The sequence below is a fragment of the Caretta caretta genome, chromosome 1, assembly GCF_965140235.1.
Source record: "Caretta caretta isolate rCarCar2 chromosome 1, rCarCar1.hap1, whole genome shotgun sequence".
NCBI lineage: Eukaryota > Metazoa > Chordata > Testudines > Cheloniidae > Caretta > Caretta caretta.
In genome coordinates this window covers 355,007,425-355,028,425 of record NC_134206.1, presented here as the reverse complement: position 1 = coordinate 355,028,425, position 21,001 = coordinate 355,007,425, and the positions used below count along the sequence as shown (strand labels likewise).

General features: G+C 57.9%; 1 protein-coding gene across 8 annotated transcripts; it reads right to left on the bottom strand.

Moving 5' to 3' along the window:
• Nucleotides 1-6,454: 6,454 nt before the first annotated feature.
• Nucleotides 6,455-20,317, bottom strand: ARSA (arylsulfatase A). 8 transcript variants are annotated; one of them, XM_048824540.2, is made up of 12 exons: nucleotides 19,740-19,878; nucleotides 17,019-17,194; nucleotides 16,511-16,583; nucleotides 15,108-15,286; nucleotides 13,657-13,897; nucleotides 12,259-12,477; nucleotides 11,467-11,553; nucleotides 10,993-11,162; nucleotides 10,047-10,171; nucleotides 9,345-9,472; nucleotides 8,642-8,744; nucleotides 6,455-8,513 (listed from the first exon to the last, which is right to left on the bottom strand). In XM_048824540.2, exons 4-12 carry the CDS (start codon nucleotides 15,131-15,133, stop codon nucleotides 8,209-8,211), a joined length of 1,404 nt encoding a protein of 467 aa, XP_048680497.2. In that variant the 5' UTR covers nucleotides 15,134-15,286; nucleotides 16,511-16,583; nucleotides 17,019-17,194; nucleotides 19,740-19,878; the 3' UTR covers nucleotides 6,455-8,208. The 8 variants fall into 8 exon arrangements, with proteins under 8 accessions (XP_048680497.2, XP_048680412.2, XP_048680653.2 ...); XM_048824455.2 differs by having other exon boundaries at nucleotides 15,108-15,283; XM_048824696.2 differs by lacking the exon at nucleotides 15,108-15,286.
• Nucleotides 20,318-21,001: the final 684 nt, after the last annotated feature.

Here is a 21,001-nt window from a genome sequence, read left to right as displayed (position 1 = left end):
AGGGAGGCGGGCAGGCAGGGAGCGAGCTCCAGCCAGCAGCGGCCGCCCAGGGAGGCGGGCAGGCAGGGAGCGAGCTCCAGCCAGCAGCGGCCGCCCAGGGAGGCGGGCAGGCAGGGAGCGAGCTCCAGCCAGCAGCGGCCGCCCAGGGAGGCGGGCAGGCAGGGAGCGAGCTCCAGCCAGCAGCGGCCGCCCAGGGAGGCGGGCAGGCAGGGAGCGAGCTCCAGCCAGCAGCGGCCACCCAGGGAGGCGGGCAGGCAGGGAGCGAGCTCCAGCCAGCAGCGGCCGCCCAGGGAGGCGGGCAGGCAGGGAGCGAGCTCCAGCCAGCAGCGGCCGCCCAGGGAGGCACGCAGGCAGGGAGTGAGCTCCAGCCAGCAGCGGCCGCCCAGGCAGACTGACCTCTCCCTTCTGCAGCGGGGTGGTTACCCGCTCCTGCCCTGTGGGGCTTGAGAGCCAGGGCTGAGGGCAAGAGAAGCTTGGGGGGAAATGGCCGCAGCTGGGCCACGCCGCAATCAGCCCGCAGCTGGGCCTATAAAGGGGCTGCTAGGCTGAAGCTTAGCCAGAGTCTCTCTCTGCGTGCAGAGAGGGAAGGGTCTGGCTGCAGGGACCTGAGGGGATACCTAGATTGGGGCAGGGCTGAGAGGAAAACGGCCAGGGGAGCTCCGGCCTGGAAACCCCCAGGCCGTGAGGCCTACATTAGGGCCTATTAGGTACTGGGGTTGCAAGGGGGCAGCCCACAGGTAGACAGAGGCAGCAGGTCCAAACCCCCTCGCCTGTGATGAGTGGCTGATACACTGCAGTCTGTAAATGTTGTGACCTATCAGTTAGCCATCTTTTAATCCATTTAATGTGTGCTATGTTCATTTCATATTGTTCTAATGCTTTATTCAAAATGACGTGATCCTCCCAAGTCCAGTGTCTTCCAGAAGTGGAATATGTTATATCATCACTGCATGACCTTTACCGAACTAGGAATCGCATCCAGAAAAATGATCAAGTTAGTCTGACAGGATCCATCTTCCCTAAACCCATGTTGATTGAATCCTCCAGGAAAGCAATGTACCTTTCTCTACACCAGGGGTTCTCGAACTTTTGTACTGGTGACCCCTTTCACATAGCAAGCCTCTGAATGCGATCCCCCTGATGAATTAAAAACACTTAGAATAATAGAATATATAAACACTTTTTTATATATTTAACACCATTATAAATGCTGGAGGCAAAGTGGGGTTTGGGGTGGAGGCTGACAGCTCATGACCCCCCAGGTAATACCTCATGACCCCCTGAGGGGTCCCAACCCCCAGTTTGAGAACCCGTGCTCTACACAGACCTCATCACTTCTCCAGCTGAAGCCACAGCAGCGTGAGCAAATCACTCCCTTCCATCCCATCAGCGCTACCATCTTGGGCTCCCTTTTTGGCCTGCTCTCCACCCACAAGCTGCATTAGTTTCATTAAAACTGTTTTATATTGATTAAAACCAGTACAAATGCCGGCATGGACAGTGCTAATTCAATTCAAGCTTGGCTTAAATCAGCCAGGAATCAGTTTCAGCGACCCCAATATAAACCAGGGTGAGATTCAACTAGTGTCACACAGGGGGTTGCACTGGTTTAATCTGCATCCATTCAAAGCCCACAACTTGGCGACAGCCCCAGCCCTTGATGAGCTCCTGTTGGACCCAGGAGAGCTGCAGAATGCCCTGGTCACGTTGTAGCATCACACTGACATTAATAAATGCAGCCCTTGCGAGCACAGCTTCTGGCGCCCTCTGAAAACGCATCACAGCCCCACACAGCATCTGCCGTCAGAAGAACCAACGGTACAAAACGTGAGACGAAAGAGTGCTAGCAAATGTTAATGCAGGAACGAGCGCCTTGCCCAAGCTCCCAGTGCCTGGCGCGGAGCTTGAGCTTCCAGCCGCGGCTCTGTTTGCAAGGCCCCAGCACTGCAGCGCCTGTGTTTGGAACAGCTCTCACCGCGTTTCCTGACCCGGCATCCAACCACCTTCTGCGTAAGGAGTCAAGTGTTTCTGTAACTAACGCTAATGCTGACTCAGCCTCTTAATAGTCCTTTGCTTCGCACTGGCTCTGTGTTGGACTCTGTCCAGCGCAGGGGGACAGGCTCTGCCCAAGGAGCTGACAGTCCCTCTCTCACACACACGCAGGCGCAGGATGCCGTGGGCACCAAAGGGTGGGAAGGATTTCGGGTTTGGGAGTCTCCTCCCGCAATTATAAGAAATGGATTCAGTAACACCATGTTTCTACCATTATTTACAGGAGCCCCCCGCCAGTGGCACTGGGTCAGTCAGGACACCAGGATCCTGTCCCCTAGGCTGGCACAAAGTTGCGCCTCCTATGACTTCTCCTTTTATACATTGATACAAACTAGGTACGTATCACACTCCAGATGTTGTGAGTTACCACCCTTCTCCGTGTACCTGCTAGTTCAAACAAGACACCCTTCTCCATTATCCTGCCATTCCCTCCTTATCTTACAAGGGGTCAATGTGTTCAGTGCCACCTTGTGGGAACTTGTTTATGTAGCGACCTGAGAGATATGTGTGCTTTTGTACCACCCTTTCCAGTCTGGAATGTGCTGACTTGGTGTTAGCTAACACAACATAAGAACAGCCCTACTGGGCCAGACCAAAGGTCCATCTAGCTCAGTATCCCGTATTCCGACAGTGGCCAGTGCCAGGTGCCCCAGAGGGAATGAACAGAACAGGGAATCATCAAGTGATCCATCCCCTGTCGTCCATTCCCAGCTTCTGGCAAACAGAGGCTAGGGACACCATCCCTGCCCATCCTGGCTAATAGCCATTGATGGACCTATCCTCCATGAATTTATCTAGTTTTTTTAATCAACCCTGTTATGGTCTTGGCCTTCACAACATCCTCTGGCAAGGAGTTCCATAGGTTGACTGTGCGTTGTGTGAAGAAATACTTCCTTTTATTTGTTTTAAACCTGCTGCCTATTAATTTCATTTGGTGACCCCTAGTTCTTGTGTTATGAGAAGCAGTAAACAGCACTTCCTTATCTACTTTCTCTACACCAGTCATGATTTTATAGACCTCAATCATATCTCCCCTTAGCTGTCTCATTTCTAAGCTGCAACGCACCAAACAAAAACTCTAATCGACGACCCGACTGGGCAAGTGCCAGGCTTCTGCTCTCCGCAGCACGTCTGGCCAGCTCCCAACGGTGTCAGCACCTGACACGGAAGATGAGCATTGTAGTGGTGGTGCAGTCAGCCCTCCCCGTCTGGGCCGGAGGGAGGCCACACCGCCGCACTACATGCATAATTACTCCATAGATGAACGTGAGAGAATTGCCGAACCGTGCCCGTGGAGTGCTGCAAACTGTCAGGCAAATCAGGGATGACTGTCCAATCTAGGCGAAGATCAAGAATGAGCTCTCAAAACTGGAGACTCTCATACAAAACCAGCCTTCCACACAAACTTCCACGTGGCTGGACTTTACAAAAACGAGACAAGCCATTTACAACGCACACTTCACTTCTCTACAGAAGAAAAAGGACAGTAAACTATCTAAATTCCTACATGCCACAGGGGGCTACAACAGTGGTACCCTCAACTCACCTAACAATATTGTTAATCTATCCAACCACACACTTAGCCCAGCAGAAGAGTCTGTCCTATCTCGGGGACTCTCTTTCTACCCCACCACCCCCACGAACATGATACAGTTCTGTGGTGATCTGGAAGCCTACTTTCGTCATCTCCGACTCAAGGAATATTTTCAACACACCACTGAACAGTGCACTGACCACAGGAACCCTCCTACCAACACTGCAAAAAGAATTCTGCGTGGACTCCTCCTGACGGTCGAAATGACAGACTGGACTTCTACACAGAGTGCTTCCGCAGACGTGCACAGGCTGAAATTGTGAACAAACAGCTTCACTTGCCCCATAACCTCAGCCGTACAGAATGCAACACCATCCACAGCCTCAGAAACAACTCTAACATCATAATCAAAGGGGCTGACAAAGGAGGTGCTGTCGTCATAATGAACAGGAGGCTGCCAGGCAACTCTCCAACACCACATTCTACAGGCCACTATCCTCTAATCCCACTGAGGAATACCAAGAGAAACTATACCATCTGCTCAAGAAATTCCCTGCTAGAACACAGGAACAAATCTACATGGACGCACCCCCAGAGCCCCAACCAGGGGTATTCTATCTGCTACCCAAGATCCATAAACCTGGAAATCCTAGATGCCCCATCATCTCATGCATCAGCACTCTTACAGACGGATTATCTGGCTATTTGGACTCTCTCCTCAGACCCTACGCTACCAGCACTCCTAGCTATCTTCAAGACACCACTGACTTCCTGAGGAAACTACAATGCGTTGTTAGATCTTCCTGAAAACACCATCCTGGCCACCATGGATGTAGAAGCTCTTTACACCAATATTCCACATGAGGATAGACTACATGCCGTCAGGAACAGTATCCCTGATGAGGCCACGGCACACCTGGTGGCTGAGCTTTGTGACTTTGTCCTCACCCACAATCATTTCAGATTTGGGGATGACTTATACCTTCAAGTCAGCGGCACTGCTATGGGTACCCACATGGCCCCACAGTATGCCAAAGTTTTTATGGCTACTTAGAACAACGTTTCCTCAGCTCTCGTCCCCTAGCACCCTTCCTCTACTTGCGCAACATTGATGACATAATCACATGGACCCACGGGAAGGAGGCCCTTGAAGAATTCCACCTGGATTTCAACAATTTCCATCCCACCATCAACCTCAGCCTGGACCAGTCCACACAAGAGATCCACTTCCTGGACACTACAGTGCAAATAAGTGATAGTCACATAAACACCACCCTATACTGGAAACCTAGTGACCGCTATACTTACCTACGTGCCTCCAGCTTCCATCCAGGATACATCACACGATCCATTGTCTACAGCCAAGCCAAGATACAACTGAATTTGCTCCAATGCCTCAGACAGAGACAAACATCTACAAGATCTTTATCAATCATTCTTAAAACTACAATACCCACCTGGGGAAGTGAGGAAACAGACGGACAGAGTGAGACGGGTACCCAGAAATCACCTACTACAGGACAGGCCCCACAAGGAAAATAACAGAACGCCACTGACCATCACATACAGCCCCCAGCTAAAACCTCTCCAGCACATCATCAAGGATCTACAACCTATCCTGGAAAATGATCCCTCACTCTCACAGACCTTGGGAGACAGGCCAGTCCTCGATTATAGACAGTCCCCTAACCTGAAGCAAATACTCACCAGCAACTACACACCACACCACAGAAACACTAACCCAGGAACCAGTCCCTGTAGCAAACCTCGTTGCCTACTCTGTCCCCATATCTACACTAGCAACACCATCAGAGGACCCAACCACATCAGCCACACCATCAGGGGCTCATTCACCTGCATACTAATACTAATGTGATATATGCCAGCCTGTGCGAGCAATGCCCTTCTGCCATGTACATTGGCCAAACCGGACAGTCCCTACGTAAAAGAATAAATGGACACAAATTGGACATCAGGAACGGTAACACACAAAAGCCAGTGGGAGAACACTTCAATCTTCCTGGACATTCTGTAACAGATTTGAAAGTAGCTATACTTGAACAAAAAATTCTTCAGAAACAGACTTCAAAGAGAAACAGCAGAACTAAAATTCATTTTCAAATTTAACACCATTAATTTGGGCTTGAATAGGGACTGGGAGTGGCTGGCTCATTACAAAAACAGCTTTGCCTCTCCTGGAATTGACACCTCCTCATCTATTGTTGGGAGTGGACTACATCCACCCTGATCGAATTGGCCCTGTCAACACTGGTTCTCCACTTGTGAGGTAACTCCCTTCTCTTCATGTGCCAGTATAATAATGCCTGCATCTGTAATTTTCACTCCATGCATCTGAAGAAGTGGGGTTTTATCCACGAAAGCTTATGCCCAAATAAATCTGTTAGTCTTTAAGGTGCCACCGGACTCCTGGTTGTCCAATCTATGCTCATCCTGGAGGCATTAGAGCCATTCACATGGCTACCCCCTTGGCTTTGGATAGGATAAGAGACCTTACGATCCAACTGTAATCCTGCCGTTACTTTTACTGGTTCACTATCACCATACAAAAGAAGAAGAATCCCACCTAGTGTGTTGTTGTTCTGCCCAGGCAGGCCTGCTCTGGTTCACAGCCTTTGTTCACACTGCTAGTTATGCCTAGGGCTCCAGCAAGGCCTACACGGGCTACTGCAAGCCCTGCTCTTTCCCTCTGCAGGCTACAATTTACACACCCCACCTTATCACATGCAAGTGCCCAGTCCCTTATCTTCTGCACACGCACAATGTACACCCATTCGCTGCTTCTCTGGAAGCAGCGCACCCCCGTTTACTGGCATCGCTTCAGTTCAACACAAGGCACCTAGACGTGTCTACAGTAAAACCGGTTTCAGTTTATTTAACAGAGCTCGAGTTACAGATTCAAATAAAAGCAAGGAAACATGAGGTTACAGGTAAAAGAAAAACATAAAACGTAATCTAGAGCCTGGACTTGTTAACAAGTCCCTTTCCTGTCTAAGAAGGCATTTGTCATCCAGTGGCCAGGGTGTCCAGCGCTTCTCCAGTCCAGAGCACAGGGACCTACTTTTCAGGAGACATTCCCGTGACAGAGTCCCCTCTGTAATGGATAACATCTTGTGCCCTTTCTTCTTCTCTTATACACCCCCAGACTTGGTCTCTCCTCATTACCTGCAGCTCAGCCCTGAGGGTCCCCATGGCAGTCTCTCTTCTTGGGGTTCTTTTGTCTTTGTCAGTGCTGTGGCCTGGATCCTGTCCAGACTGTAAACACAGGTCTGAGCTGGGTCGGAAAGCACTGACTGGCCTCACTCTTGAGTTTGCCAAGACCCATCCCACCACAGGTGATGTGCTTCTGCCCCAGTTGTTGTGGAACACAATATTTGACATTTTACATCTCAGAATATTTCCTGTACAAACGTCCCGCAAGACCCATGGCAATCAGCTGGCTTAGCTCAGCAGTGACCACACACGACCCACCCTCCCTTCGGCAAAGCACTGAGAAGCTGGTAAAGCCACAGGGGTAACATGCGAGTCTGGGCACGCCAGCATCATAGGCTCGTACTTGGCCATTCTCTGCAGGATGCCAGCAGCTACCTCCTCCCCCTGGGTATCCCAAGCAGCCGCCCTAGGCCACTGCTCATCTCGCAGCTCTCACTCCCCAGGTGGGAGCACTGCCAAGAGGGCTCAGGACTAGGGCTTTTCGGCATGAGCTCTGGGTTGGGAACCCTGGCTCCTTGGCCTGCCGGTGCACACAGCCCTGGTCACACCTACCCACAGACTGCAAACACTGGTTAGCCTGGAGGGCACTCCATGGCCTCATTTCTCCTTATGTCACCCTTTAAACAAGAACAAGTCTTCTCCCAGAGCCATGGCTGGCTGCATCCATGCAGGTGAAGGGGCCTGCCCGGAGCTCTGCACAGCTCCTCTCCTGACTGCAGTCACCCGTCAGTCCACTATCCACGTGCTCAGGGCCAAGCACCCTGTCTGCTGCTGGCCCTGATCCTGGCCTCGCACCCCACACTCCGCCTCTGTGCCAGTATTGATATGGCCTTGGCCCTCACTGCTGTGCCAGGGCACAAGGACTACAACCAGCCTTCCCAGAGCTAGGCGCGCTCCGCGCCCTGGCCTTCCCGCTCCAGCAGGCTGGTACCGCCGGGGCCCCTGCTGTCTGCACTGGGGTTCTGAGGGTACGCCCTTTGCTTTGTTCCAGGGCCCAGTGGACTCCGGAGGGCTCAGTGCGTCCCTGGCGAGAGCTGAGGTTTGTGTCAAATGGCCAAACACTTGCAGTACAGAGATAAAATACCTCCCGCACAGGAGTGCCCCTTCCCCTCCTAGCTGCTCACCCCATGCCCCCATGCAGCCAGCATGTAGGGACCTCAGCGTCAGGCCTGGGGGGCGGGAGTCCGGGGGCAGCTCCACCGGCCAGGGAAGCAGCCTAATGCAGCGCGCCCAGCTGCAGGCAGGTTTGGGGAGAGCAGCAGGGAGGCCAGCGCGGGGACTTTCGAGAGTGGTAGCAGAGGGACTGGCACAGCAGCAGGAGGTTTTCGAAGAGCAGGGGGGTTCCAAGCAGGGGCAAGGGGAAAGTTAGAGGGTGCAATGCAGCAGGGAGGTTAGGGGCAGTGGCAACAGGAAGGCTTGGGGGTGCAGTGGGGGGCGCAGCAGGGCTGGAGGGCAGGGTCAGTGCCCTTCCTTATCTGGCTTTCCCCAAACTCCATGTGCTGGTCAAAGAGCACCTTGTGCTGCTTGATCTCCTTCAGCACCCGCAGCACCTCCGGCCCCACGGCACCGCCCTCCAACAGGTTATAGTTCTCTGCAGGGTCAGCCTCCAGGTCAAAGAGTAGTGGGGGCTCATGGGGCGTCAGGGGCGCTAGCCCATGGCAGTCCGGGTCAGGGGTCGTCCCGCTCTGTAAGGAACCTGGGAGACAAATGCAAACAGCTGAAGCCACCTTCCCTCAGCCTGGGTCCCCAAAGCTGGACTGGAACCACAACCAGAGCCCTGACAAGGATGCAGGTCCCCCATTCCGCCCCCAAGGAGGATGCTACCTTGTGTGAAGAAATGGGCCTTGTGCTTCCCGTATCTGATGGCAAAGACGCCAAGCTGGTTGCTGGGGCTGGACGGGTAATAGATCATCATCTGCCGCGGACTCTGTGTGAGCAACCAGAGGCAGAGTCATATGGGGCCGTGGCCGAGCCATGTATAGGGAGGGAGGGGCAGTGGCTAAGCCATGGCCGGGCCAGTGGCCGTGGACAGGGAAGGAGACAGGACAGGACAGGAGCCAGTGGAAGGAGATGGGATGTGGTGGCACCGAGCCATGGCGGGGACAGGCCAGGTGCCAGGCCAGTGGCCACACAGGGGGAAGGAGACAGGCCAGGCCAGGAGCCGGGCCAGTGGCCATGGACAGGGAAGGAGGGGGACAGGCCAGGTGCCAGGCCAGTGCCATGCAGGGGGAAGGAGACGGGATGGGGTCTCAGAGGCCAGGCTCTAGCCCAAGCCGAATGTCTACCCTGCAGTGCTAGAGCTCCGCAGCCCAAGCCCCAGGAGCCCGTGCCAGCTGACCGGGGCTCAGACTCGGTGCTGCATTGGTTCCTGCAGTGAAGACGGCCCCTGAGTCACCCCCCGCCCCTCCCCGGGCAGACAGTGTGCGGAGCAGCCACTGGCAAGGGCAGCCTGTCAGACACTGGGGCCCCCCCAATCGACCCCCCTCCTTGCAGCGTAACCGTGGCAGCATTGGCTCAGGGCACTCACCTTCCCCCCTCCAAAGAGCACCGGGCTCAGGTCGTAGCCGTCCAGCGGGACACTGGGAAGAGGCACCCCGGCCAGGGCAGCCAGGGTTGGCAGGATGTCCAGGGTGCTGGCCATCTCATGGGTCACGCCTGGCACCAGGCCACGGGCACGAGGAGAAAAGTTCGGGTGCCGTCAGGCCCCAGCGATAACTCCCATCGTCCCTCGAGTACGCTGACACCCTCCTCCCCACCACCCTCGCGCTCCCCCAACTCCCAGAGCCCCTCCCTCTCCCAGGAGGGCCCCCAACCTCCCAGGACAGGGGGATTCGCCCTGGGGCCTGGATCAGAGGGGCTGAGGGGGCAACAGCCTCCTCTGCCCAGAATTTGGGGTGCCAGGCCTACAGACACCCCCCCAGCCATAGGTACGCGTTGCCCCCCCCCCCCACGTTCCCCTCCACAGGGGTGAGGCCTTTGGATCCTCTGCCCCTCCAGCTCCGCACACTCCCTGGTTATCTCCGCACGCCAAGCAGGAGTATGGGGAGGGCTGATCTCACTGGGCCCTGCACAGCCCCCCAGAGCTGTAGTTTCGGCCTGTCCATCGTAGTCTCCTCCCAGGCCGTGCGGAGACTGAGGGGCCTCCAGGCAAAGGTGGGCCCAGGTCCTGCTGTCCAGGCACCAGCACTGCCAGGCACCGCAGAGCGGCTGTGAGCAATGCCAGGCTTACCCGGGGAGATCCGGCCTGGCCAATAAGCCACCGCGGGCTCCCGCATCCCGCCCTCGTACGTCGTTCCCTTTCCGCACTTCAGGAGGCCCGAGCTGCCCCCACGGGCCATTCGCATGGTCTCGGGGCTGCGGGGAAGGGGAGAGTGCCCATCAGCGAGCACACAGGTTAACACGGCCCTGCCATGGGCGGTGCTGGCCCGGACCCGGCTGGGGGCCACGCTGCCCCTTCCCAGCCAGCTTCCTGCGGGCACCACAGCCCCACTGGGTGTCCGTAGGGAAGGGCACAGCCAGGCTGGTGGAGACCCTTGGCTCTCGGGTCCCACAGGCGGCTCTGGCCGAGGAGCGAGGCAGGCCAGGCCAGCGGTCGTCCAGAGGGAGCCTGGAGGGATGTTCATGTTCCAGCACTGGGCTGGGGATGTCCCTCGCCTGAGAAGTGGGGGTGTGGGCAGGGCCTTCCCCACCCTACTGCTCCCCCCTGCACAGCCCCGAGAGAGCACAGGGAGCCGTGGGGGTGGGGCAGGGGGGAACACGCTGAGCAGCCTTACAACTTGAAATCAGATCAACTCCATAACTTACAAGTCATTCCAAATGTCCCCCACCCTGAAGGTCCCTGTCACCCCCTGCCCTAAGCACCCCGTATCCCTGGGCCCCATCCCCACCTGCCCCCAACCCCCACAACACCCCCTGAAACCTCCACCCTCAAGCACCCCAAATCCCCCTGCCCCATCCGCCCCAAACACCCCCTGAAACCTCCTTGCTCCATCCCCACCTCCCCGCAACCTCCCCAGCACTTTTCAAATCCCCCTGCCTAATCCCCAACGCCCCCAGCACCCCTATATCCCTGAGAGTCCTGCTCCCACCCCTGACCCCACGCTCAGCCCCACAGCCTCCCATCCCTGGGCAGACGTGGCGGGGCAGGGGCGGCTCCCCAGCTCGCTCACACTCACCCATTGTCCGCGGTGAAGAAGACCAGCGTGTTCCCCTCCAGGCCGTTCTCCTGCAGTGCCTGGAGCAGGAGCCCCACTGAGCCGTCCAACTCCATGAGGGCATCCCCAAAGGGACCCCGCAGCGACTGGCCCACGTACTCCTGGCTCCCAAACTGGGGGTAGTGGGTGTGCTGGGCAAAGGAGCAGACAGTGAGAGGGGATCCCTGCAGCAGACTGCAGAGCTAGGACCAGCTACCTCTCCCAGCAGAGCTGGGGGCTGCCAGGCCGGGGAGGAAGCTGTGGGGGCTTTTCCCTTCCTCCGGGGATCAAGCGGGAGCCATTCATCGTGCTGCGGGGGGGGGGTACAGGTGCCCCCTTGCCCTGCCCCCCAGTATCTCTAGGCCTACCCACCACCGCCCCAAGCCGTGCCCAGCCATCCCCACCACCCCTACCCCACTTACTCCCTCCCCGACACATCCAGGTGCCTGCACCTACCCTCCTGTGACGAAGCGGGACTGTTCTTAATGTTTCCTCTGAATAGTGTGGGGGTGCCTCAGTTTCCCCTAGGCAGTTCTTAAGTATCTAGGGGGTGGGAGAAGGGTGTATGATCCTTGCAGAGCCCTAGAGGGCAGGTGTGTGCAGGGGTCTGGACACAGAGAATGGCCGACACCCTGTTTCCTGGCAACTGACGGCCTGGGCCCTTCCCTCCTGCAAGGTGAGAGCTAAAGGGTTGGAGAACAAAGGAATCAGGTGACCTCCTGGCCCGGGAAAGAGACAAAGCCCAGAGGAGGGGCTGGAGGGAGTTTCAGTTTGGGGCTGGCTGGGGACATGGAGTGAAGTGCAGACGGGGTTGTCTGGCTCACTGCCCCCCAAATGGACCCAGCTGAGGGGTCCTGTTCTCTGCACCTGCAAGCTCTGTTTTAGACCATGTTCCTGCCATCTAATAAACCTTCTGTTTTACTGGCTGGCTGAGAGTCACGTCTGACTGCGAAGTTGGGGTGCAGGACCTCTGGCTTCCCCAGGACCCGGCCTGAGCGGACTCGCTGTGGGAAGCGCACGGAGCGGCAGAGGAGGCTGAATGCTCCGAGGTCAGACCCAGGAAGGGGGAAGCCGGGTGAGCTGTGTGTCCTACAGACAGGCTGCTCCCAGAGAGGAGACTTCCCCAGAGTCCTGCCTGGCTTCGTAGGGAGCAGCTCCAGAGCATCGCCCGGGGACTCTGTGACTCCTCCATCCTGGCCAACCCCGAGGTGCCCATGCCCACCCCAGGCTGCCAGCCCCAGCACCTACATGGGACGCGTAGTAGAGCAAGAAGGGGTGGCCCCGGCGGGCACAGTCGGCAATGAAGTCGCGAGAGAACTTGTTGTAGCGTGACACCAGCTGGGGGAAGGCGAGCGGCTGCTGCAGGATGCTCTGGTTTAGGAACAGCGGGACGGGCACCACGCCCTGGTCGCACGTCCCAAAGCACTTGGTGTCTGGGGGGAAGCAGGTGAGATTCTGGCAGGGGCCCTGGAGTGAGAGGAGAGAACGCTCTGCATCCCCACCTGGCAGGCAGCAGGTACCAGCCCCCCACATGAGCTCCCCCCAAGACGCAGGCACATACCCAGTGCCCCAAGGACGAGGCTCCACTCCCACCCAATGACCAGTTCGCACCCCCAAATCACTCTGGAGACTAGCACTCCTCACATATCCCCAGAGACCAGGACCCATTCCCTACAGCACCCCACAACCCAACCCTTCCCCAGGGGCCCGGACCCCATCCCACCCCCCTACAGCAACCCCTTCCCCACAGCACACCACAACCCAACCCTTCCCTAGGAGCGTGGACCCCATCCCACCCCCTTACAGCAACCTGGATTCCCTCCTTCCCCACAGCACCCCAAATCCAACGCTCCCCCAGGGGCCTGGGACTAGATCCCCCCAGCCCAGGCTGGCACGCCCCCCTCCCCCACCTCACAGGGACAAGGCCCCATTATTCCCTTTGTGCAGCACACCAGGGACTGGCCAGGCATAACCCCCCCCCCACCCCCGCCAGGAAATGTGAACACTTCTGGGTTATTGGCATACACTGACTCCACCAGGAAAGGGGGAGCCCAGACTGCCCCGCCCGGCCCCATATCCACCTACTCCCCAGACACTGACCCAGCCATCCCTCCCAACTCCACTCACCCAGCCCATGCCTGCCTCCAGCCACTGACCCACCCTGCCCCCCATTCACCCAGTCTGTGCCCCCCAAAGACACAGATCCAGCCTGCCTCACCCATCCCCCAAGACACTGACCCAACCATCCCTCCCAACCCCCATCCACCCAGTCCCTATTCACCCAGCGCCTGCACCCCCAAGACACAGACACAGCCTGCCTCACCCAGCACCCCATCCACCCAGCCCAGCCCCCACTCCAGAGAGATCCAGACCCTGCAAGCCCTAGCCTCCTGCCAGTCCAGCCACGCCCCCAGCACCCCATTCAGCTCCCCCTCTGACCCCCCGGCCCAGCCTGGATCCCCTCCCAGCCACCGCCAGCCTTCTGATCCAACTCCCTCAAGCACCATCCCAAATCAGCCCTCGGACCCCCAGGGCACCTCCCCCAGGCACTGTACCGATACCTTCCTGGCCCCACAACATGCTCCCAGCCCTGCAAGGGGGCCAGGACACCCCCCAGCCCTGTGCCCCAGGATGCCAGAAGCTCACCTGGTCGTGGGAGTAGGGCACCCCCAGGAAGTGGTCAAAGCCCTGGTGGATGGGCAGGAAGGAGCCATTGGCCCCCAGTCCCAGGTGCCATTTGCCGACCATGGCTGTGGCATAGCCCCGAGCCTTCAGCACTTCCGCGATGGTGACCTCGGACAGTGGGAGGCCTCCCCGGGAGCCGGGGTAGAACACGCCGGGGTAAACCCCGGAGCGTGTCTGGTACCGACCCGTCAGCAGGGCCGCCCTGGGAATGAGAGGAGCCGAGAAAAGCTGGAGCAGCCGGAGGAGTCCTGTGCCCATGCCCATACGAGCTGCCGAGCCCCCAGCTCAGCCCAGCACAGTCCCTTGGGTTGACAAGCCTCCAGCCCAGCCCTGAGCCATGGGGCTGCCAAGCCCCTGGCCAAGCCTAGGAGAAAGAAGCCTAGTTGAGCCCCTGGAGGGAGATGTTTTGTTCAGTGGTACCAACACCCCATGGCAAGGGAAGGCTGGTGCTCAGTGGGCTGACACCCCTCTCTCCCCATCCCCTGCTGAGTTCACATCCCTCCGACACAGACCCCCCTTCCCAGCTCCCTTTCTGTTCATTAACCCCCAGCCCCCGGTTGGGGCATCAGCAGAGCCTGGCGGAGCCCAGGGTTCCCGGACGCCTTCCCTGATGAGCACTCGGCTCTCAAACGCTGGCCCTAGGCCCCGGCTAGTCTGCTAGGGGATCCAGCTCCAGCTGGTCCTGGCCTCTGCCAGATCCAGGTGCCCAGCCTCGGCCACTCTGGGGCCCGTCTCCTTCTCTCAGCTTTCGAGCACACATCTGCATCCACTGCTCCTCCTCTGCTCTACAGACCATTGGTCCTGGCCACCCTCAATCTGCCCCCACCGATGATAATTCACATGGAGCGCTCTTGGGCCTTGCTCCATACCATCCCTCCATCTTCTCGTTTGTCGGCCATGGCTCAGACGCCAAGCTTGGCTGGTCTGTCAACCGTCATCCTGCCCACTGCAGCTGTTGGGAACTCGACTCTCCAAAGACCTAGTAGCACGATGTCGGGAGAAGTAGCGCTCCCTGACCGGCCCACAACCTCATCAACATTGTCCAAGTTACCTAGCTGTCTCCCTTCCTTCCTAGGAAGCGCACAGGTCTCAGCCCTATAAAACAACAGGCCTCAGAGTGTGTTCGTACGGCTAAGCTGAGCCTTTCCCAGCAGCTCTTTGGAACGGAAAATGCTCTGCAGAGATGGAGACGTCCCCATGACTTGGTTTCCTCCTCCTCCAAGTGTTATAGGAAGTACAGTTCCTAGGTACGGTACATAACCTGCCTGACTTGTTCTCTGAACTGCTAGGTAAGAGCTAGCCAAGAGCTCCTTGTCTTCTTCCAGCTAGACATTTGGTTTTACCATCACTGATCTAAAAGTCTTTTTCTTGCCACTTCTGTCACGTCTCCAGTCCCCTTTGTGCCACTTCACCTGTCCTCGTGCGACAGCCAGGCCATCTGTAGCGCCAAAGAGTCGGTGCAGACCACTGAGTCACCCACCCGTTCTGGAATCGTACCACATTTCCCGTGGCCATGTTAGAGTCCCAGGGATCACGTCTCTCCCTGCCTTAGCCCAGCACTGATGTCACAGGGATGGTATTGAACCTGCTGCTGAATGGCAAATACACAATTGGACCATCCTTATCAGAGATTACGAACAGCTGTGCTGCAGCCCACAGGCCATCCCAGGATACGCTACTATGTGCTGCCTTCTCCTACACAGGACTATTCCCACCTTAAAATACCTCACTCCTCCCAGCACTGCCTTTCAAGCTCCAGCCCGGCTTCCTGCAGCCTGCTCCGTCGCCCTCACCCTGCCTTTCCAAATCCTGCCAGCTCCACTGTCATGCCCCACACGCTGCGCACACCCCATCTCTCCTCCTGCACCAGCTCTGTAAACTCCCCGCTGTCGTGCCCCATCTCTCCCTCTGCACCAGCACTGCAAACTCCCCACTGGCTCCACGCTGCCGTGCCCCACACGCTGCGCATGCCCCATCTCTCCTCCTGCACCAGCTCTGCAAACTCCCCGCTGGCTCCCCGCTGCCGTGCCCTGTCTCTCCCTCTGCACCAGCTCTGCAAACTCCCCACTGGCTCCACGCTGCCGTGCCCCATCTCTCCCTCTACACCAACACTGCAAACTCCCCACTGGCTCCCCGCTGCCGTGCCCCGTCTCTCCCTCTGCACCAACACTGCAAACTCCCCACTGGCTCCCCGCTGCCGTGCCCCGTCTCTCCCTCTGCACCAACACTGCAAACTCCCCACTGGCTCCACGCTGCCGTGCCCCACACGCTGCGCACGCCCCATCTCTCCCTCTGCACCAGCTCTGCAAACTCCCCACTGGCTCCACGCTGCCGTGCCCCATCTCTCCCTCTGCACCAACACTGCAAACTCCCCACTGGCTCCCCGCTGCCGTGCCCCATCTCTCCCTCTGCACCAGCACTGCAAACTCCCCACTGGCTCCCCGCTGCCATGCCCCATCTCTCCCTCTGCACCAGCACTGCAAACTCCCTACTGGCTCCCCGCTGCCGTGCCCCATCTCTCCCTCTGCACCAACACTGTAAACTCCCCACTGGCTCCCCACTGCCGTGCCCTGTCTCTCCCTCTGCACCAGCACTGCAAACTCCCCACTGGCTCCCAGCTGCCATGCCCTGTCTCTCCCTCTGCACCAGCACTGCACACTCCCCATTGTTTTCACTGTGCAATGCCCCACACGCTGCACACGCCCCATCTCTCCCTCTTCACCAGTGCCACAAACTCCCCACTAGCTCCACGCTGCCGTGCCCCAGATGCTGCTCACGCCCCATCTCTCCCTCTGTACCAGCGCTGGAAACTCACACAAATCGATCAGTTTTGGCCCCTCTCTAGGTCATCTCGCCATGGCTCAGAAGGTTCCAGCCTTCACACAATGCTGGGGAAGCAAAAACCCAAAACAACGTTGTGACGTTCTGTACCTCGTGGAACACCCTACACCCCCATGTTCATACTTATAAAATGATTGTGTGGTACCCAGTGCAAAGTTTGTCATGTCGGGTGTCTTGGGAAGGCTCATGATGCACTGAGCATGGTTGCTATAGTGATGTTATAGTAATTGTTGTTGCTGTAATGTTACAGGTTATAATTCCCTGTATATAGTTATGAGGCTGAAAATGTGCCCTCATGGCTTAAAATAAGCCCACGCAAAAACTCTCTAAGAGCAGAGGGGCAGTTCACACCTCATCAAGGCACGTATGGGACAAACCCAGCCCAGTCTCACAGGAACAAAGGACACTGGCCTAGGCAGCAGCAAAGGATCTGTTGGACTCTCAAGTGGGTCAGCCAGTGACTACAATGAGATAATGCTCACCTGACTCTGAAGGGAGTGGGGGGCAAAGCCAAGAGGGAAGAAAGGACATGATAAAAGGGAGAGACGTTTGCCATGCTCTTCCTCTCTCTTCCACCTCCATCTACAGACATCACCACCACCAAGCGACCGAAGCGCTGATCAAAGGGAAGAGCCTGGCTAAAGGGCAACCAGCCAGCCTGTGGTGAGAAGCATCTAAGTTTGCAAGGGCACTGAAGGTGTTAAAATCAGCTTAGAATGCATTTTGCTTTTATTTCATTTGACCAAATCTGATTTCTTATGCTTTGACTTACAATCACTTAAAATCTCTCTTTGTAGTTAATAACTCTGTTTCTTTATTCTACCTGAAGCAGTGCATTTGGTTTGAAGTGTGTCAGAGGCTCCCCTTGGGAGAACAAGCCTGGTACATATCAATTTCTTTCTTAAACTGAGGAACTCATATAAACTTGCAGCGTCCAGCGGGCATAACTGGACACTACAAGACGGAGGTTCCTGGGATTGTGTCTGGGACAGGAGATATTGGCTAGTGTCATTCAGTTGCACAATCCAAGGAGTGACTGACATGCCAGAGGCCGTGCGTGAACAGCCCAGGAGTGGGGATTCTCACAGCAGAGCAGGATAATGCTGGCTCCCAGAGCCAAGGATTGGAGTAACCTAGCAGATTATCGGTCCAGATAGCACCAGAGGGGAATGTCACAAGTGTCTTCTCCCCACTCTGTCCAGCAGCCTTGGGGAAAGTGCCCTAAAAACACCAAGCCCACACCCCACAAGCTCTAGTTTCTACTCTTCCCCAGAAGGCTGCGAACATTTGTCCCTTTGTGCAAGCCAAGGTGCTGTACCCTGGGGTAACTCATTCCTCCCCTTGGCACATCAGCTGACACCAGCAGATCTCCCAGCACTTTACAAAGGAGGCGGGAGCTCCATGTGAGACAGGGAAGCTGAATCACAGAGCGAGGAAGGGACTTGCCTGAGGTCACCCAGAGCCAGGAATGGAACCCAGGTCTCCTGCACCCTGGTAAGACCACCCTTCACAAGGTCCCTTCAGGCTGAGCTGGGGCTAGACTCCCCATCTCTCACGCAGCAGTCACAAGGCTCAGCCACGTGGCCACACTGTCCGTCAAGAGCAAATTAGGTGCGAATGTAACATACGCTAGGACCCTGCGGCTCAGTCACCCACTACAGAGAGTGATTTGTGACACTGCTACTTCGCTGGGGAGGCTGGCTCACTCCCTGGAGCTCCAGAGGCTCCAGGTTTCCCAGCCAGAGCTCGCAGGTTCATTCCCCGCCTCCCACACCATGCCCCAATAACCCAAATGGGGCGTCATTCCCCTGGCCTGCGCTGCTTGTAACCACTCGATCCTGCTCTGCTCCTGGAATTGACACACATAATCCCAAGACCCGACGCTCTGCTACGGCGTGCCATTCTTGTGTAACCCGCTGGCAGTGTGTGTTGTGTCTCTTGCAGGGGCTGATCCACACTGAGGGTAAGAGCCTGGTGTCCCACCTCACAATGGGAGAGGTCGGCACTGTAAATCGGAAGACCGTGGACTCAGGCCTGGCAAAAATACATACCTTGGTATGCAAGTTAGCGCCAGCACCCTAGGTGAGTATACACTGCTGAACCGTGTCCTCAGAAGGGAATCTGGGTCTTGTGCTAATACTTGTTTTACTGGTATGGTTAATGGGAGCTACCCCTTTAAGAACAGGGTGAGGCAGACCGTGAGACAGAGACATCGTATGCAGAAAAAAGAACAGGAGGACTTGTGGCACCTTAGAGACTAACCAATTTATTTGAGCATGAGCTTTCGTGAGCCACAGCTCACTTCATCGGATGCATACTGTAGAAAGTATACTGTAGCTCACGAAAGCTTATGCTCAAACAAATTGGTTGGTCTCTAAGGTGCCACAAGTCCTCCTGTTCTTTTTGCGGATACAGACGAGCACGGCTGCTCCTCTGAAACCTGTCTGTACGCAGGAAGAGAACGCTGCCTGGACGAGCTTCAGGCTGTGACACTTTTCCTTCCCCGAAAACAGCCTCATTCCCCAGGTGTGACGCTAGCAGCGCTGCGGCCTGGCTGCCTTGGGCTTTGCTCATGAGCTGCACAGATGCCCAGCTGGAGCGCACCAGCCTGAATCCAGCCCAGGAGAAATTTACAGCTGTTCCCGCCTACGGGGCGTGGATGGAAATGAGCTGGAGTTCTGTTTCCCAAGTCTCTCTCTCTCACGCACCCCCCATTCTTTGCAATGAACTGCGAACTCTTGAGGCAGGGACCGTATGCGTCTGTCCGATGTCTGGCATAAGGGGGCCCCAATCTCAGCCAGGTCCTCAAGTGAGAACTCCTGCGGCGAGGGCCAAAGCCGCCGCACCCTACAGCTCCACCTGTCAGACACACACTGGGGGAGGAGGTCAGACAATTTAACCTTTTAAACAATTTCACAGTCTCAAGGCTGGCTGCGTGGCTGTTCGCTCACACAGTTGCTGCCATCGGGGCGGACGTGCAGCTGCCGGCTCCCCCGATCCTGTCTCTGTCACCCACAGACATTATCATCAGGCCGTTTATCCCACTCCTGCAGTTCAGTAGGGGGGACATCAGACCGCCCCTGTGGCCCCCAATTCAATTCCCTGCTGTTTCTCAGTGCTCTGCCTTCAGAGACCACCAGCCAGTTTACCGCTCTGTCCTGGGAGGGGCTGCAGACTGGGGAGCGGGACAAAGCTGGACCTACCGTGAGGGGCTGCAGATAGGGCAGCTGGCATAGAAGTCGGTGAATCTCAGGCCGCTGGCAGCCATCTTGTCCAGGTTGGGCGTGGCTGAGGTGGGGTGCCCATAGCTTCCCAAATCTCCAAACCCCAGGTCATCTGCCAAGATTAACAGGATGTTGGGAGGGCTGGTGGCTGCAGAGAGCAAGACCAGCAGGCCCAGGGGACAGAGGAACCAGACGCCCGCCCACCTCATGTCCCCAGAGGCCCCCCGAGCGTGGACGGGACTCTGTCTCAGCCGGCCCTGCTCTGCTCATCCGATGCCCCCAGCTGCCCGCTGGCCCGGGCAGGGCCGCTCCGCCCAGGACCTGCCGGAGAAAACACAGTTTAGCACCCAGCCAAGTCTGCACGACGCGCGGGATGATGTCAGCGAACGGCTTTGAGCAGCAGCAGCCTTCCCCCCGGTCCCGGCAGCCAGAGCAGCAGGGCCCCGGCCCCACAGCTGGGCGCGGAGCAGCCGTTCTCAGGCTGCCAGGGGGCTCAGGAGGCTCCCCCCGCCGGGCGCGAGACCCAGGGCAAAGCGGGGCAGGGGGCGGGGCCGGAGCGAGGGGCGGGAGCGAGGGGAGGAGAGGGAATGGGGCCGGAGCGAGGGGCGGGGGTGGGGGGGAGGGGCACCGCAGGGGCGGGGCAGGGGGGAGGGGAGGGGAGGGAATGGGGCTGGAGCGAGGGGAGGGGCGGGGCAGGGGGAGAGGGCGGGGCCGGAGCGAGGGGCAGGGGGGGAGGGCAGGGGTCGGAGCGAGGGGCGGGGTCGGAGCGAGGGGCGGGGGCGGGGCAGGGGCCGGAGCGAGGGGGCGGGGCACAGGGGAGAGGAGGGGAGGGGGTCGGAGCGAGGGGAGGGGGCGGGGCAGGGGGGAGAGAAGGGGAGGGGGCTGGAGCGAGGGGCAGGGCGGGGGGAGAGAGAGGGGCCGGAGCGAGGGGCGGGGGCAGGGGAGGGGCGGGGGCAGCGGGGGAGGGGAGGGAAGGGGGCCGTAGCAAGGGGCAGAGCAGGGGCAAGGGAGGGGAGAGGGTGGGGCCAGAGCGAGGGCGGGACAGAGGGGGAGGGGAGGGGCAGGGCAGGGCAGGGGCGGGACAGAGGGGGAGGGGAGGGGAGGGGCAGGGCAGGGGCGGGACAGAGGGGGAGGGGAGGGGGAGGGGGCCGGAGCGAGGGGCGGGGGCAGGGGGGCGGGGGCAGCGAGGGGAGGGGAGGGGAGGGGAGGGGGCCGTAGCAAGGGAATAGATATACGTATAG